At 42.5% G+C, this 20,072-nt stretch overlaps 1 protein-coding gene across 3 annotated transcripts in view; it reads right to left on the bottom strand.

Annotated features, from left to right (window-relative positions):
- Positions 1 to 1,244: 1,244 nt before the first annotated feature.
- apbb3 (amyloid beta (A4) precursor protein-binding, family B, member 3) overlaps positions 1,245 to 20,072 on the bottom strand; it is a 45,459-nt gene continuing 26,631 nt past the window's right edge. Inside the window, exons 5-13 of one of the 3 annotated variants that reach the window (XM_034177566.1) lie at positions 16,349 to 16,498; positions 11,196 to 11,323; positions 11,012 to 11,017; positions 10,740 to 10,854; positions 9,112 to 9,193; positions 8,914 to 8,997; positions 8,681 to 8,796; positions 5,233 to 5,412; positions 1,245 to 1,986 (exon numbers count right to left, since the gene is read on the bottom strand). In XM_034177566.1, the coding sequence (XP_034033457.1) occupies positions 1,726 to 1,986; positions 5,233 to 5,412; positions 8,681 to 8,796; positions 8,914 to 8,997; positions 9,112 to 9,193; positions 10,740 to 10,854; positions 11,012 to 11,017; positions 11,196 to 11,323; positions 16,349 to 16,498 (1,122 nt within the window). In that variant the 3' untranslated portion in view covers positions 1,245 to 1,725. The remainder of the gene's footprint in view (positions 1,987 to 5,232; positions 5,413 to 8,680; positions 8,797 to 8,913; positions 8,998 to 9,111; positions 9,194 to 10,739; positions 10,855 to 11,011; positions 11,018 to 11,195; positions 11,324 to 16,348; positions 16,499 to 20,072) is intronic. The other 2 variants (XM_034177567.1, XM_034177568.1) reach the window with 2 other exon arrangements.

The following is a 20,072-nucleotide window of genomic DNA, read 5'->3' as shown; positions in this document are numbered from 1 at the left end:
TCGTCTGTTGGACCCCAGGTAGCACAGCGGGAGAGAAAGAGACTGAACAAGCTGGTCAGGAAGTCCAGCTCTGTCCTGGGCTGTCCTCTGGAGTCTCTGGAGGAGGTGGCTGAGAGGAGGGTGTTAACCAAGTTCAAATCCATCATGGACAACTCCTCTCACCCTCTGCACCAGACTGTAGTGGAGCTGAACAACTCGTTCAGTGACAGACTGAGGCACCCTCAGTGCAAGAAGGAACGATACCACAGGTCGTTCCTCCCTGCTGCTGTCAGACTGTACAATAACACTGTGAAATAACCACATGCAATAATATGTCCACAAATCACGTGCAATAACAACTCGTTTACAAATCCCAGCACTAATGTCACCTTATCACATCTAAATTCCACTTCACATATTGTAAAGAAGATGCTCCTATTTCCTTTTCAATCCCAATCATGTTTATATATATGCATATGTGTATAGGTATGTGTGTGCATATGTGTATGCTTGTATGGATATACATATACATATATGCACGTATGTGTGTGTGTATGTACATACATATTCTATTTCTACCTCATGTCTTATGTCTTGTACTGTTACAAGTATTATTATTGCTTATCCTCGCACACGCTGTTTGATGCACATTTTCCTCTACTTGCACCCACCTTGTGTGTTTTTAAGAGCTGACGTAACGTGAATTTCTCCTCTGTGAGATCAATAAAGTTTATCTTTTATGTGTTTATGTGTGTTTGTGTGTATCTGTGTATCTGTGAGTGTGTATTTATGTCTGCGTATGTGTGTTTGTGTATGCGTATGTTTGTGTGTGTATCTGTGTGTGCATCTGTTTATGTGTATCTGTGTGTGCATCTGTGTTTATGTGTATCTGTGTGTGTATCTGTGTTTATGTGTGTGCATCTGTGTTTATGTGTGTGTATCTGTGTGTTTATGTGTGTGTGTGTGTATCTGTGTGTTTATGTGTGTGTATCTGTGTGTTTATGTGTGTGTATCTGTGTGTTTATGTGTGTGTATCTGTCTTTGTGTTTATGTGTATCTGTGTTTGTATCTCTGTGTTTCTGTGTTTGTATCTCTGTGTTTCTGTGTTTGTATCTGTGTGTAAGGATGAATGTGATGTTTTAAAGTAAAACACCGTCTGACCATCTACATCAAACAGCAGGTGTGTAACTCCATCAGTGGATTGACTCAGACGTCAAAGTGTTCATAATGACAGCCAACAAACAGAGACTAAGGTCATATACTGCCCCCTGCTGGTCGTTTGATGGAGGATTATGGTGTGGTGAAAAAAGGCTCAGTTGATTGTGTGTTGGGGCCGAGGTTTGGAGTTGCGATTCTAAATGAATTCCTCAAATAGTTCTGAACATTAGAATCATTAGTGCTTATACATAACACCTGACTTAAGCTCCTCCCATTCAGCTACTCTGTGGCTTTTGGTGACCCCGTGACCTTTCACATCTCCCATGTGTGCATTTGGAGGCTGCGGGAGGCAGGGCAAAGGTCGGATGATAGCCCCGCCCACAAATCTGAGATGAAACCACCAATGGAACGGCAGTAGCAGGCATCAGTCAACCAATGGTAGATGAGTGGCGCCGGAACACTCTCCACTGTATTGGCTGGTGAAGGCACAGGAAGTAGTCATTTGTAGAGTTCAGCTGATGACATCATTGCTGTGGTGGTCAGTGAGGCAGGCTGACACGCGGCTCTGACCATGACGCCGCTTCGCTGTTAGGAAGTGGTGGCCTGTTTGTTGCGTAGACTTTCAAAGAAGGCCAACATGCCCCTCCTCACGCTGCTACCACCATCGCCATTGTTCTTGGTTGCCCTTGGCGACAGTGTGGTGATCTCGCCAACATGCTGATGGGAAATGTTCGGCGAGATTACAGAGCCGTCCACCGAGTTGGCCCGTTTGACCTTTGAGGAGGTCACACGCCACGACTTCAACCTTGGAGGAGGAGTCTGAGCCACCAAACACTTCTGGTACTGGACCTGGAGACAAAGTTCAGCAGGAGGTCAATTGGGACAAGGAGTCTTTACCCCGCCCCAGCGTCAGACTCCTCCTCCACACTGACACAACGACAGCAGTTTGGCTGCATCTCTTTGGCCCCACCTGACCTGCCCCTCTCTGCCCCAAATCAAACATGATCTAAACCTCAAAAAAAAAAAAAAAACCTTAAAAAAAAAGAAGTATTTCCCCAATCATTTTAGTAATCAGAATTTTCAATAAACACAGAAAATAAACAAAATTTAATGAATTAATTTAATTTGGTGTTTATTTTCTGTGTTGGCACAACAGCATTGGCACATCAGTGGCAGTGTTACTTTCGTAGAGTTACTTTACTACAACGTTCATCAGTGCCAACAAATAAAGTCAACACCCATTTTCAACTCATTTAAAAAAATTGTTGGTATTTTCTGACTATGTGGAGCTGAGACACATGAAAGACAGACTAGTTGGGGCGCCAGATGAGGAGAAAGGACAGCAAAAGAACTTTACTATCAATGCATTTATTTTAATTGAAGAAAAACATCAGGGTGACAAAGCTGTAACTAGTGTGCCTTTATAGAGAGAGCGGCGTCAACTCAGAACACGGCGCCATTTTGGGTCCAACTGGGCTGAACAACTGAATGAACCTTTAATGTTTTCAACATTTTTTAAAAATCATTTAACCACATACAGCAACACATCCAGGTACAGGTGCTATCAAAATAAATATAAAAATAGTTAAGATATCAAATTTACAATTTACGATGATTTATTTAATTAATTCATTAAATTAATTAATTAAAGTCTGATTTATGCTTCTGCTGCTCTGTAACTCCGTGTCATACAATGATGTGACAGTTTTAAAGTTCTCCGTCTCTGGATTATACTTTATTCTAGACTAATTTGACCCTCAACAAGCTTTTCTTTCTACTATCATCACCTCTAAATCAAAGGTAAACTGAACATTTTCCTCTTTTACCGACTTCATGCTGTAAATATGATGCAGACTTTTCTGATCAATTTTTAATCAGCGTCCGAACTATAAAAATTGTTATAATATGATGGCACACGAAGTATTAAAAGCAGAAAAGTGTCAAATCACAGCCTTTTGTGTCTGATTTAACAGGTGCACGTCAGGCTGCAGGTCCAAGTCTGAACACGGTGTGAAAAAAATAAACAGTCGAACTTTTAATCACAGAAATGACTCTGATCCCACTTTCCTCAAATCAGTGAGTGTCAGAGCTGAACATTAATTTGTACCTCTGTTACTGTGCACGTCCAGACTGCTCAAGGTTTTTAATGGAAATACAACCCCTGGCAAAAATTATAGAATCACCGGCCTCGGATGATGTTCATTCAGTTGTTTAATTTTGTAGAAAAAAAGCAGATCACAGACATGACACAAAACTAAAGTCATTTCAAATGGCAACTTTCTGGCTTTAAGAAACACTATAAGAAATCAAGAAAAAAGATTGTGACAGTAACGGTTACTTTTTTAGACCAAGCAGAGGAAAAAAATATGGAATCACTCAATTCTGAGGAATAAATTATGGAATCACCCTGTAAATTTTCATCCCCCAAACTAACACCTGCATCAAATCAGATCTGCTCGTTGACATTAACCCTATGCCATGACATTGACCCTATGTGTCTTTTTGCAAGGAATGTTTTCACAGTTTGTTTTCAATGTAAACTTGTGCATTTATTGATGTAATGACAGCCATCTCCCCAGTGCCTTTACCTGACATGCAGCCCCATATCATCAATGACTGTGGAAATTTACATGTTGTCTTCAGGCAGTCATCTTTATAAATCTCATTGGAACGGCACCAAACAAAAGTTCCAGCATCATCACCTTGCCCAATGCAGATTCGAGATTCATCACTGAATATGACTTTCATCCAGTCATCCACAGTCCACGATTGCTTTTCCTTAGCCCATTGTAACCTTGTTTTTTTCTGTTTAGGTGTTAATGATGGCTTTTGTTTAGCTTTTCTGTATGTAAATCCCATTTCCTTTAGGCCGTTTCTTACAGTTTGGTCACAGACGTCGACTCCAGTTTCCTCCCATTCGTTCCTCATTTGTTTTGTTGTGCATTTTTCGATTTTTGAGACATATTGCTTTAAGTTTTCTGTCTTGACGCTTTGATGTCTTCCTTGGTCTACCAGTATGTTTGCCTTTAACAACCTTCCCATGTTGTTTGTATTTGGTCCAGAGTTTAGACACAGCTGACTGTGAACAACCAACATCTTTTGCAACATTGCGTGATGATTTACCCTCTTGTAAGAGTTTGATAATCCTCTCCTTTGTTTCAATTGACATCCCCCGTGTTGGAGCCATGATTCATGTCAGTCCACTTGGTGCACCAACTCTCCAAGGTGTGATCACTCCTTTTTAGATGCAGACTAACGAGCAGATCTGATATGATGCAGGTGTTAGTTTTGGGGATGAAAATTTACAGGGTGATTCCATATTTTTTTCCTCTGCTTGGTCTAAAAAAGTAACCATTACTGACTGCCACAATCTTTTTTCTTGATTTCTTATAGTGTTTCTTAAAGCCAGAAAGTTGCCATTTGAAATGACTTTAGTTTTGTGTCATGTCTGTGATCTGCTTTTTTTCTACAAAATTAAACAACTGAATGAACATCCTCCGAGGCCGGTGATTCTATAATTTTTGCCAGGGGTTGTACATTGTGATCGGACGGGACATTTTATCTGATGTGAGTGAAAATCCACTGTACAAAATCCGTTATATACAATGTTTATTACATGGAAAACAAAACAAAAACTCTGGGACTTTTTTTGTTGGGTGACTGTGGATATCTGGTTTATACAATGACGGTTTAGGTGAGTTTTACTGTACATGAGACTGAAGAATAAATTTCCCTCTCAAAGGTTTGATGATGAAGTCGCTTCCATCCCACACGCTGACTTTATTTTCACAAATGTTTCTTCTGTTCAGATCTGAAGGGAATCTGAACATCTTGAAGCCCTTGTTGTGCCTATTTGTGCCTCCAAACGCACAACCCGACATTTTCAGTGAATAAATAAATAAAATAGCTGGATTTACATATAGACACATTAACAGCCAATGCTATTTTGGAACCAAGATGGCACCATGAGCCACATGACCGATTTTTTTTTTTGGACTCGTCATGTCACCACTCTCTCTAATCCAGGCGCTCTAGCTGTAACTGTGTTAGAGCCCCACCCAGTGGTCGGGGTGAACACTGCAGGGTGTTTCTCACCATACAAGCAGCCTGAACGGCTTCTGAGATGATTCCAGCATCTGGTTCACACCAGAACACGTGGCATTCAAAACGCTGCGTGCCGCCGTCTATGATGATGGCGAAGGTGTGGCTGTCATGGCCGACTCCAAGAAACGTCAGAAATCGCACCTGACACTCCCAGAAAGGCTCCTCCCCTTCCTGACAGGAAGAGATTCAGAACACCAATCAGCTAATGTGAGTTTTGAAAAGAAGACCATAAACCCTTCTGTAGTGCCACCCGCAGGTCAAGTCTGACATGTTCACTTCAGGCTGCAAGAACAGAGAGATCAGCCTGCAGGGGGCGCTAACAGACCTTTTTCACAACAACGAACATTTATCATATGAGGATTAAGGATGGGTATCGATAAGATTTTATCAATATTGATACCATTATCGATTCCATTTATCGATCCGATTCCTTATCAATTCTCTTATACATCTTGTGAATTTTTTGTGTACTAAAAGTAGGCTTTACAGGTTTTCTATGGCCCTTCCCCTCTGTTTTGCGCAGGCACAAGAGACAGAGGGGTGTCTCAATTCTCTTTTTGGAGCTAGGCGGAGGGCTACAAACCCCTCCAAACGGAGTAAATCTGGATGCACACTCTAGAGGGGTAGGAGGAACTTACCGCTGTCTCCACAGAAACAAACATGGAGCCGAAAGAGCCGCACAAATGAAGCAGCTTTCATTACAAATTACGCTGTTCAGAAAGTTATAACTTGCCAAAAAACTTTACAGGCAGTTGTCTATGACAGCAACGTGTCTGCTGCTGGATGCATGTTGCGTATATTGTCGTTCTGAAGAATATTGTAACTTTGCTCGTGTGCTGAGGCGTTATAATGCACATACACACGAACGCTACGATAAGACACTTTTATATCTCACAATGGAGAAAATCATAATAAAAGATAAGCACGTTAATTTGTATGTTCATAAATCTTTAGATAATAACGACCCCTGCTGTTGGATTTCAAGGTCTGTAACGTGTGTGTATTTAGTAAACAAACAGGGAGCCCTGAACACAATCGTCTCCTAATAAGCTTTCAGGCAGAAAATGAGGAGAAGTTTCATTAATGGGAATAAGTTGGAAAATATATACACACACATGTATATGTGTAACACATAACCTGACGTCCTAATAGACTGATATTATTTGTCAAGGAAATTTCTAAAGGAAATAGTGCTGGATGTGAAAAATGGGAGAATTTGAAAAAGAAATATAAGGTTAACAGAACTAGATGCAGCCCAAAACATACATACAGGTGCTGGACATATAATTAGAATATCATGAAAAAGTTGATTTATTTCAGTAATTCCATTCAAAAAGTGAAACTTGTATAATGTATAAATTCATTCCACAGACTGATATATTTCAAGTGTTTATTTATTTTAATTACTAATTAACTACTAATCAATCAATTAATGATTAATCAAACAATATTAATTACTATTATTATTACTATTATTATGATAAATTATGAATTACTTAAATTTATTATTAATACCACAAAATTGTCCGACATGATTGTGATGCGTTGAAGAAATCTGCGACTTCTTCTACTTCTTTGCATTTATGCAGAAAGGCGAGAAAACAAAAACAGCAAACAGGCGACTGCAACAAGTTTTGTTTCGGTTGCCATGTTAACAAACAGTGAAGACGGCAGTTTGACACGGGCAGGGTTTTTTTTTTCTCCTAAGGTGGAGGGGTGTCTCAATTCATAGGGCTAGAGGCATACCCCTTCACCTCACCCCTTGTTTTAAAGGGGTAGGCGTAGGGGTAGGGCCAAGGGGAAGCGGAAGGGGTACAAAAGAGAATTCAGATTGGGCCTGTGTCAGCAGGTCAGAGCTTTTTCTTATCATGCACCTGCTCTGTGGAATGGTCTTCCTGCAACAGTGGAGTCCATGGACATTTTTAAGTCAAGACTTAAAGCCTATTTTTATTCTCTTTCATATGAATAGTTTTTATTTTTTATCTGTTTTATTCTTTTACTTCTGTTTTTAATTATGTTTTTGATTTTATTTATTTATTTATTTTTTATGTTGAACTGTTCTATGTGAGGTGCCTTGAGACAGATTTTGTTGTGATCTGGCACTTTATAAGCCGATTAAATTGAAATTGAATTGAAATTGAACAACATTTTATTGAGTCTTAATGTAAATCAATATGAGATTGGTCACTGGAGCCTTAAATTTTGGACATAATAAACTCTACATGGTGGATTCTTGATCTCTGGACATAAATAGAAATAAACAAAATTTGTAGTTTTTGTCAAAAGCATTTCCTTTCAGACATTATTGGCATGAAAGTCTTTCCATACATCTAAGCTGAGCTCTTGCAGCTGGTTGTGCTGCACGTCAGGATGTAATTCATAAAGAATGCAGGACGTCTCATTTTGGGAGGAAAAAAACGTTTTAGTCAATTGTAGTTTATTGTCTGTATTACAGCGTTTGTAAGAGGTGTCATTTTATTTAAAGTGGTTCATTTTTAAGTTATTAATTCCGATCGGACTCTGTCTCAGCAGAGAGCCGCACAGCATTTGGAGCTGTGCCAACGGAACGGAGGATGATTCTCGTTTCTTGACTGCAACAAGAAAAGAGTGCCAGTTAGTGACTTTAATCACACAAAAGTGACTCACGATATTTTAATGGCCTTGAGAGGGGTTAAGAAGCGGACTTGCTGTTTCTGAAGAGCAGCGAATCAAAGAACCAACAAGTTGGTGGATCGAAGCACTGCTTCATTGGTTCACGCTTCAAAGTGGTGTCGCACTGCAGAAACAGTTGATTACAGAGCCGCTGCAGGGTCTGTAATCAACGTAGAGGAATGATCATTTTCCCTCAAAAACAACAGCTGCTCAGAAGGACCGATAAGGGAATTGTTAAGCAAAAAGGATTTGATATTGATGGATCGAATAATTTCTTAACGATACTCGAAAAGAACCAGTTCTTGATACCCAGCCCTAATGAGGATTAATTTTTTACATCAAAGAATGACTGGAGGGCTGCTGATTTAAGTCCCGTGGACTCGCAGCGTGACGTGGTGTGACACCTCGCAAAGCAGAACCCGACTCTCAGGACCCGGTCACATGAGGGGGCGGGGCTGAAACCCTCATAAACTCAAGGTGAAATTAAACTGACACCTACAGAGATGGACACACCCACCAGTACACAGTCGTACTCCCACAGTAGCCCAGGTACCAGGTCCTGTCCCAATCACACCCTTCTTGTCTGACTGACACCACAACCCCGACAGTGATGACATCATCGCATGGGGTTCAGTCCCACCCAGTTAAAGTGGACACAAAGAGCAGCACTGACATCAGAACCATTGATGGACCCGGTTCAACCCAGCTGCAGCCTGCAGGAACACATGCTCCAGTCCAGCTTCACTGGGCTGTGAAGGATTTGGTCGACGCTCACTCAGAACCTTACGTGTCCTTTGCACAGCGACAGGACGTTATCACGTATGTGGATGACGGCCGGTTCCCAGTCATCCCTGTCTGTCGAGTTCATGATACTTTCGATGGCTTTGTTCAGCACCTCCATACCTGCACAACAAGACGACTACAGTCAGTCAAGCGTGGTGGGGTGAATTACCAACAGGTTGTCAAGTTAATGCCCAGCCCCAAAATGGTGCTTGCTGGGAGTGTTCTTCACCAGCGTACCCATGGCTCTGGACACTGGCAGGTTTCCGATGTACTGGACCTCAAACCTCTGGACCTGCTGGCGCGCCACTTCCAGAACTTCAACTGCAAAAAAACAAAAATAATGACACACAAACAAACAAACAATCAAAAACACACACACACACACACACAGGTCTATGTGATGATGTGGTGATGTCGTGGTGTGGGCGTGGCCACCTTGTCTGGGCAGGTCTTCAGGTGAGCTGCTCTCCATCGTCTGAGAATGTGTCGGTCTCATCAGCACCTTTTCTGACATCATCTGCAGACCAAAGTCCACAAACTGTAACGACTCGCAACAAAGAAAACTCTTCAACTTACATAAAAAAAGTTACCAATCCTGTTCTTATGTTCAGAGACAAGATTCCAAGGTGCAGTCTGGGACCGGATGGTTTGTATGTGTGTGTGTGTGTGTTTCAGTGATGTCGAGTTCAAGAGTAAATCACGATGTCTACAGTAAAACATGCTGGCATTTCCCTAACATTGTACAGCTCCAATTCCATTGAAGTTGGGACGTTGTGTACTAAAATGTGAGTAAAAAACAGAATATAATGATTTTCAAATCCTCTTCAACCTATATTCAATTGAATACACCACAAAGACAAGATATTTAATGTTCAAACTGATAAACTTTATTGTTTTTGTGCAAATATTTGCTGATTTTGAAATGGATGCCTGCAACACGTTTCAAAAAAGCTGGGACAGTGATATGTTTACCACTGTGTTACATCACCTTCCTTGCTAACAACACTCAATAAGCATTTGGGAACTGAGGACACTAATTGTTGAAGCTTTGTAGGTGGAATTCTTTCCCATTCTTGTTTGATGTACGACTTCAGTTGTTCAACAGTCCGGGGTCTCTGTTGTCGTATTTTGCTCTTTATAATGCACCACACATTTTCAATGGGTGACAGGTCTGGACTGCAGGCAGGCCAGCATAGTACCCGCACCCTTTTACTACGAAGCCACGCTGTTGTAACACGTGCAGAATGTGGCTTGGCATTGTCTTGCTAAAATAAGCAGGGTAAATAAGCAGAATTAGTGCGTCCCTGAAAAAGATGGCAGCATGTGTTGCTCCAAAACCTGGATGTACCTTTCAGCATTGATGGTGCCATCACAGATGTGTAAGTTGTCCATGCCATGGGCACTAACACACCCCCATGCCATCACAGATGCTGGCATTTGAACTTTGCACTGGTAACAATCTGAATGGCCTTTTTCCTTTTTTGTCCAGAGGACACGATGTCCATGATTTCCAAAAACAATTTGAAATGTGGACTCATCAGACCACAGCACACTTTTCCACTTTGTGTCTGTCCATTTCAAATTACAGAGAAGGCAGCGGCGTTTCTGGATGTTGTTGATGTACTTTGCATGGTAGAGTTTTAACTCGCACTTGTAGATGTAACGACAAACTGTGTTAACTGACAATGGTTTTCTGAAGTGTTCCTGAGCCCATGCGGTAAGATCCTTTACACAATAATGTCGGTTTTTAATGCAGTGCTGCCTGAGGGATCGAAGGTCACGGCCATTCAATGTTGGTTTTTGGCCTTGCTGCTTATGTGTAGAAAGTTCTCCAGATTCTGAAATAGCTTGTCTTTGTGGTGTATTCAATTGAATATAGGTTGAAGAGCATTTTCAAATCGTATTCTGTTTTTATTTACATTTTACACAATGTCCCAACTTCACTGGAATTGGGGTTGTAAAGCGCTTGGATCAGATGGATCAGTAGCAGAGATGAGAAACCTTAAAATTGGTGGTGACTCTTGAGGTGTCTCGGAGGCCGCGTGGTGGACTGAAGCACTGACCTTGGAGCACATGTTGTGCAGTGCCGTAGCGATAGCTTTGGCAGGGGCATCGCAGCGGAACACGTGGCACTTCAGCATGCAGCTGTCCTTATCACCCGCTACAAAGGCAAAGTCCCTGAATGCAGCATGCACAAACACACGCACACGTGCACAGATGTTAAAAATAAAATGCTGGTGCTCATTCAACAGAGAAAACACTCACAGGGTGTGGTCAAAGTAACCTGCTCAAAGACTGTGGGTGTGGGGGTGTGGTTCAGGTGAGTCTGGGTTACCTGTCTCTGCCAGGAGGAGAGGGGGTGCAGTTAAAAAAAAGTGACAGAATTAGTGCAACATAAAATGCCATAATGCTAGCAGTCACATTTTTAAAGCATTTGCAGTTAAATTTATTCACGGTTAGCCTAGCTTAGACAAAGTTAGACCCTCCCCTCAATCTATCAATCATTAATAATTGCTGACCTGCCGTTGTTACAGCCCACACCCCAAACACGGATGTTGATGATTGGCTGACAGTGCAGAGGGGTGTGGTCTAACAGATCCAACAGGGTGAGAGTGTCTTTCTTCAGCACCAGCATCATCTCCCGGCCCTGAAGACAGACAGACGGGTAAATATACAGACACGCAGACAAGCAAATATACAGACTGACAGACAGGGTACATATACAGCCAGACAGGTAAATATACAGACAGCCAGGGTACATATACAGCCAGACAGGTAAATATACAGACAGCCAGGTAAATATACAGCCAGACAGGTAAATATACAGACAGCCAGGTAAATATACAGCCAGACAGGGTACATATACAGCCAGACAGGTAAATATACAGACAGCCAGGTAAATATACAGACACACAGACAAGTGAATATACAGACTGACAGACAGGGTACATATACAGACAGACAGGGTACATAAACACACAGACTGACCGGCTGGCTGACAGACAGGCAGGCAGGCAGGCAGACAGGGTACATATACAAACAGACAGACAGGCAGCATACATATACAAACAGACAGACGGGGTACATATACAAACATAGACAGACAGACAGGGGTACATATACATAGAGAAAGACAGAGACAGACAGGATTCATATACAAACAGACAGACGGGGTACATATACAGACAGACAGACATGGTACATATACAAACATACAGAGAAACAGACAGGATTCATATACAAACAGACAGACGGGGTACATATACAGACAGACAGACATGGTACATATACAAACATACAGAGAAACAGGGTACATATACAAACCGACATACAGACAGGGTACATAAACATACAGAGTACATATACAAACCGACATACAGACAGGGTACATAAACATACAGAGTACATATACAAACCGACAGAGACAGACAGGGTACATAAACATACAGAGTACATATACAAACCGACAGAGACAGACAGGGTACATATATAAACAGACAGACAGGATTCATATACAAACCGACAGAGACAGACAGGGTACATATATAAACAGACAGACAGGATTCATATACAAACAGACAGACAGACAGGATTCATATACAAACAGACAGGATTCATATACAAACAGACAGGATTCATATACAAACAGACAGGATTCATATACATACATACAGACAGACAGGGTACATATACATACAGACAGGGTACATATTCAGACATACAGACAGACAAGGGTACATATTCAGACATACAGACAGACAAGGGTACATATTCAGACAGACAGACAAGGGTACATATTCAGACAGACAGACAAGGGTACATATTCAGACAGACAGACAAGGGTACATATACAAACAGTTAGACAAGGGTACATATACAAACAGTTAGACAAGGGTACATATACGGACAGACAGACAGACAGGGTACATATACAAACAGTTAGACAAGGGTACATATTCAGACAGACAGACAGACAAGGGTACATATACAAACAGACAGGGTACATATACATCCAGACAGACAGGGCACATATACATCCAGACAGACAGACAGGGCACATATACATCCAGACAGGCAGACAGGATTCATATACAAACAGACAGACAGACAGACAGGGCACATATACATCCAGACAGACAGACAGGGTACATATACATACATACAGACAGACAGGGTACATATACATACATACAGACAGACAGGGTACATATACATACAGACAGACAGACGGTACATATACATACATACAGACAGACAGACAGACAGGGTTCATATACAGACAGACATACAGGGTACATATACATACAGACAGACAGACAGGGCACATATACATACATACAGACAGACAGACAGGGCACATATACAAACAGATAGACAGACAGGGGTACATATACAGACATACAGACAGACAGGGTTCATATACAAACAGACAGGCAGACAGGGTACATATACAAACAGACAGAGAGGGTACATATACAGACAGACAAACAGACAGGGTACATATACAGACAGACAAACAGACAGGGTACATATACGAACAGACAAACAGACAGGGTACATATACGAACAGACAAACAAACAGGGTACATATACATACAGACAGACAGACAGGGTACATATACAGACAGACAGACAGGGTACATATACAGACAGACAAACAAACAGGGTACATATACAGACAGACAAACAAACAGGGTACATATACAAACAGACAAACAAACAGGGTACATATACAAACAGACAAACAAACAGGGTACATATACAGACAGACAAACAAACAGGGTACATATACAGACAGACAAACAAACAGGGTACATATACAGACAGACAAACAGACAGGGTACATATACAGACAGACAAACAAACAGGGTACATATACAAACAGACAGACAAGGTACATATACAAACAGACAAACAAACAGGGTACATATACAAACAGACAAACAAACAGGGTACATATACAGACAGACAGACAAACAGGGTACATATACATACAGACAGACAGACAGACAGACAGGGTACATATACAGACAGACAGATAGACAGACAGGGTACATATACAAACAGACAGACACGATACATATACAAACAGACAGACAGGGTACATATACATACAGACAGACACGATACATATACAGACAGACAGACAGGGTACATATACATACAGACAGACAGGGTACATACAGTGGGGAAAATAAGTATTTGACCTCCTGTCAGTTTTGCAGGTTTTCCCACCTACAAAGAATGTAGAGGTCTGTAATTTGTATCGTAGGTTCACTTCAACTGTGAGAGACAGAATCTAAAAAAATCCAGAAAATCACATTGTATGATTTTTAAATAATTAATTTGCATTTTATTGCATTAAATAAGTATTTGAACACCTACCAACCAGCAAGAATTCTGTCTCTCACAGACCTGTTAATTTTTCTTTAAGAAGCCCTCTTATTCTGCACTCTTTACCTGTATTAATTGCACCTGTTTGAACTTGTTACCTGTACAAAAGACACCAGTTCACACAATCAATCAATCACACTCCAATCTGTCCACTATAGAAAGACCAAAGAGCTGTCTAAGGACACCAGGGACAAAACTGTAGACCTGCACAAGGCTGGGATGGACTACAGGACAACAGGCAAGCAGCTTGGTAGAAGACAACAACTGTTATGATTATTTATTAGAAAGTGGAAGAAACACAAGATGACTGTCAATCTCCCTCAGTCTGGGATTCCATGCAAGATCTCAGTTTGTGGGGTAAGGATGATTCTGAGAAAGCTCAGAACTACACAGGAGGACCTGATCAATGACTTGAAGAGAGCTGGGACCACAGTCACAAAGATTACATTAGTAACACATGATGCTGTCATGGTTTAAAATCCTGCAGGGCAGCAAGGTCCCCCTACTCAAGCCAAGACATGTCCAGGCCCGTCTGAAGTTCACCAGTGACCATCTGGATGATCCAGAGGAGGCATGGGAGAAGGTCATGTGGTCAGATGAGACCAGAATAGAGCTTTTTACAATCAACTCCACTTACCATGTTTAGAGGATGAGAACAACCCCAAGAAAACCATCCCAACCATGAAGCATGGGGGTGGAAACATCATACTCTGGCGGTGGTCTTCTGCAAAGGGGACAGGACGACTGCACCGTATTGAAGGGAGGATGGATGGGGTCATGTATTGCGGGATTTTGGCAAACAACCTTCTTCCCTCAGTAAGAGCATTGAAGATGGGTCATGGCTGGGTCTTCCAGCATGACAATGACCCCAAACACACAGCCAGGGCAACTAAGGAGGGGCTCTGTAAGAAGCATTTCAAGGTCCTGGAGTGGCCTGGCCAGTCTCCAGACCTGAACTCAATAGAAAATCTTTGGAGGGAGCTGAAACTCCAAACTCTGGTTTTCACAGGTGTTCAAATACTTATTTGCAGCAGTAACATACAAATAAATTATTAAAAAAATCATACATTGTGATTTCCGGATTGTTTTTGAGATCATGTCTCTCACAGTGGACATGCAGCTAAGATGAAAATTTCAGACCCCTCCATGATTTCTAATTGGGAGAACTTGTAAAACCGCAGCGTGTTCAAATACTTATTTTCCTCACTGTATCTCTTCTAGATAGGACTACTGCAATGTTCTATTTTCTGGTTTAACACAGTCCAGCATTAGGGCTCTTCAATTGGTTCAAAATGCTGCAGCCAGACTTTTGACACGAAGCAGAAAGTTTGACCACATTACACCCATTTTGGCGTCTCTTCACTGGCTTCCTGTCCCAGTGAGATCAGATTTTAAGGTTCTGCTACTAGCCTATAAAATTGTTTATGGACTGACACCTCCCTACCTAGCTGACCTAATTGTACCAGCCTGGGCTTTGTGTTCTCACGGTGCAGGACTACTTTGTGTCCCTAGGGTGAATAAGAAGTCTGCGGGTCACAGAGCTTTCTCTTATCGTGCCCCTGTTCTGTGGAATGATCTCCCTGCATCAATAAAAGAGTTAGATTCTGTGGAGACTTTCAAGTCCAGACTTAAGACGCACTTATTTTCCCTTTCGTACGCTTTTTACTAATTTTAATTCATTTTATTAGTAAACGGAGCGTGCTGCGGCCTCAACTTTACCTAAATTCTGGGTCTTTTAGTGAAGCTTAGGGCTAGTGGCCAGTATTTCATGTTTTTCTTGTTTAATGCTGATAAATTATACTGTATTTCTTGTCTTTCTGATGCCTGATTCTGTTTTTTCTCTCTGTTTAAGGTGTAGCTCCATCCAGAGATGGGTGTGGTATTTGTGCTGGAGACCCTCCTGTCCTGTGCACCAACAGCACTTCCTGTATATGCGTTTTGTGAATTGTTCTGTAATTTATGTCTGTATCATGGCCCAAGCAGAGGGTCACCCCTTTGAGTCTGGTCTGCTTGAGGTTTCTTCCTCAGAGGGAGTTTTTTTCTTACCACTGTTACTCTGGGGGTTAGTAAGGTTAGACCTTACTTGTGTGAAGTGCCTTGAGGCAACTCTGTTGTGATTTGGTGCTAAATAAATGAAAATAAATTGAAAAAATGAAATTGGTACATATAGAGAGAGACAGACAAATAGAAATACAAAGACAGACAGACAGATACACAGATGAGTAAATATACAGACAGACGGGCAGACAGACAGAGGTGAGATATGTAGATGTCTCACTTCTCCCCACGCCCCCTGCCTGTCTCTCTTCTCAGGGCTGCTGCAGTGAGACAGCTGCTGGATAGCATTACTGACAGCAAGACTGCTGCGTCCAGGAGACAGGTCGTCCTCCTCTACCTGCAACCAGCCGAGGGAGCGCACAGCAAAACACTGACAGACAGGCAGACAGAGACAGAGAGAAAGGAGGACAGATGAAGTCAGATTATTGCAGTGATCACAGTGCACAGAGATTACAGCAGATTAATCCAGACAATTAACCTCCACACACTCTGACCCTTGACCTCGACACCCTGACAAATTACACAACCACCAACCACCATGTTTTCACAATAAACGGCGAGAAGAACATCCAGGTTCTGCAAACGCTTCATCCCCACTGGAATAAGACTCCTGAACTCTCAGTATCGCCCCCACCCCCACACTATGTACATGTTTACATTTGAACTGTTTGCACTGTTTGGCACCTTTAGTTACACATTCCAGTATTTATAATATCTATTGAATAATTATTTAGTATATCTACATATATACAGTTGTATGTAAAAGTTTGGGCACCCTGATAATTTTCACGATTTTCCTTGATAAATCATTGGTTGTCTGGATCAGAAATTTCAGTTAAATATATCATATAGCAGACAAACACAGTGATATTTGAGAAGTGAAATGAAGTTTCGAGTATTTACAGAAAGTGCGTAATAATTATTTAAACAAAATTAGGCAGGTGCATAAATTTGGGCACCCTTGTCATTTTATTGATTTGAATACATTTAGCACTAATTATTGGAACACAAAATTGGTTTGGTAAGCTCACTGACCCTTGACCTCCTTACACAGGTGAATCCAATCATGAGAAAGGGTATTTAAGGTGGCCATTTACAAATGTGTCCCGTATTTGCATCTTTTCTAACGAGTGGCAACATGGGAGCCTCTAAACAACTCTCAAATGACCTGAAAACAAAGATTGTTCAACATCATGGTTTAGGAGAAGGATACAAAAAGCTGTCTCAGAGATTTCAGCTGTCAGTTTCCAGTGTGAGGAACTTAGTGAGGAAATGGAAGACCACAGGCACAGTACTACTTAAGGCCCGAAGTGGCAGGCCAAGAAAATTCTCAGATAAGCTGAAGTGAAGGATGGTGAGAACAGTCAGTCAACCCACAGACCTGCTCCAAAGACCTACAACATGATCTTGCTGCAGACAGTGTCTCTGTGCATCGTTCAACTATACAGCGCACTTTGCACAAAGAGATGATGTATGATGCTGTAATGCAGAGGAAGCCTTTTCTGCGTAGACGCCACAAACAGAGTCACTTGAGGTATGCTAAAGCACATTTGAACAACCCAGCTTCATTTTGGAATAAGGTGCTGTGGACTGATGAAACTAAAATTGAGTTATTTGGAGATAACAAGGGACGGTATGCACGGCAGAAAAAGAACACGGCATTCCAAGAAAAACACTTGCTACCTACAGTAAAATTTGGAGGTGGTTCCATCATGCTGTGGGGCTGTGTGGCCAGTGCAGGTACTGGGAATCTTGTTAAAGTTGAGGGTCACATGGATTCCAGTCAATATCAGCAGATTCTTGAGAATAATTTTCATGAATCAGTGACAAAGTTGAAGTTGTGCCGGGGCTGGATCTTTCAACAAGACAACGACCCTAAAAACTGCTCAAAATCTACTAAGGCATTCTGTTGGGAAAGTGTAAGTACACGGACCCACAACAGGGGGCGCAAATGAACGGACAATGGAATAGGTCAAATAACAACACTTTACTGTTGCGAACGTGCACAACAAACACAACAGATTACACAATAGATCAGAGGTCAAATTACAAGGTGTCGTGTGGGCAGGCTCGAAGATAGGAGACGCCTGTCCAAAGCAGAACCGGAACCACACGATTTCCTCCGCCACCAGACCCCGGGAATACTGGAGCCGCCAAGTCCCGAACTCCCAGGTGGCCACTGCCTCCGCGTGTCGGACCTGGTACTGCTGGCGAGGAACAAAAACACAATTAAACGTGGGTGCGTCTGCACCCAGCAATCTGCACGGCAGGGAAGCTACCTCCACCTCTCGTTGGAGAAAAAGTCTGTTATCACTCACAAAAATCACAAAAAGGGCTTTCTATCAAGCAGTCAGGCTGAGGATATTACCTTTCAGGTAGAACGATATCTCGGCAAAGAGGTGGAGATGACGTCTTGCTGATATACCGATGCAGATCAGATGAGTGGTGACAGCTGTCACAGGTGATGAGTGTCAGCTGTCACCCCGGCTGCTCCTGTGAGGCGGCAGCGCCCTCTGGTGCCTGGAGCCCGCACTCCAGGCAGGGTGTCCTCTGGTGGTGGTGGGCCAGCAGTACCTCCTCTTCAGCGGCCCACACAACACATTCATGCAGAGGAACAAGTACAACGTTCTGGAATGGCCATCTCAGTCCCCAGACCTGAATATTATTGAAAATCTGTGTTGTGATATTAAGTGGGCTGTCCATGCTCGGAAACCAACAAACCTGAGATGTGCTGTAAAGAATGGTCCAAAATACCTTCAACCAGAATCCAGACTCTCATTGGAAGCTATAGGAAGCATTTCGAGGCCGTTATTTTTGCAAAAGGAAGATCTACTAAATATTGATGTATTTTTTATGCACCTGCCTAATTTTGTTTAAAGAATTATTGCACACTTTCTGTAAATCCTATGAACTTCATTTCACTTCTCAAATATCAGTGTGTTTGTCTGCTATATGATATATTTAACTGAAATTGCTGATCCAGACAACCAATGATTCATAAAGGAAAATCAAGTCGTGTCAGACCACTCCTCAACCTACCACCAGAACCGTGTCTGACCACGCATCAACCTACCACCAGCACCGTGTCTGACCACGCCTCAACCTACCACCAGCAACGCGTCTCACCACTCCTCAACCTACCACCAGCACCGCATCTGACCACGCCTCATCCTAACACCAGCACCATGTCAGACCACACCTCACCTTAATACCAGCACCGTGTCAGACCATGCCTCAACCTACCACCAGCACCGTGTCAGACCACGCATCATCTTAATACTGTGTCTGACCACACCTCATCTTAATACAAGGACAGAGTCAGACCATGCCTCATCCTAACACCAGCACGGTGTCAGACCATGCCTCATCCTAACACCAGCACGGTGTCAGACCATGCCTCATCTTAATACCAGCACTGTGTCAGACCATGCCTTATCCTAACACCAGCACCGCGTCAGACCACGCCTCATCTTAATACCAGCACCGCGTCAGACCACGCCTCATCTTAATACCAGCACCGTGTCAGACCACGCCTCATCTTAATACCAGCACCGTGTCAGACCACGCCTCATCTTAATACCAGCACCGTGTCAGACCACGCCTCATCCTAACACGAGCACCGTGTCAGACCACGCCTCATCCTAACACGAGCACCGTGTCAGACCACACCTCATGTTAATACCAGCACCGTGTCAGACCACGCCTCATCTTAATACCAGCACCGTGTCAGACCACGCCTCATCTTAATACCAGCACCGTGTCAGACCACGCATCATCCTAACCCCAGCACAGTGTCAGACCACGCCTCATCCTAACCCCAGCACAGTGTCAGACCACACCTCATCTTAATACCAGCACCCTGTCAGACCACGCCTCATCCGAATACCAGCACCATGTCAGACCACGCCTCATCCTAACACCAGCACCATGTCAGACCACGCCTC

The sequence above is a fragment of the Thalassophryne amazonica genome, chromosome 9 (assembly GCF_902500255.1).
Source record: "Thalassophryne amazonica chromosome 9, fThaAma1.1, whole genome shotgun sequence".
Taxonomy (NCBI): Eukaryota; Metazoa; Chordata; class Actinopteri; order Batrachoidiformes; family Batrachoididae; genus Thalassophryne; species Thalassophryne amazonica.
The sequence above is the reverse complement of the archived record's forward strand: the minus strand, read 5'-3'. Positions and strand labels throughout refer to the sequence as shown.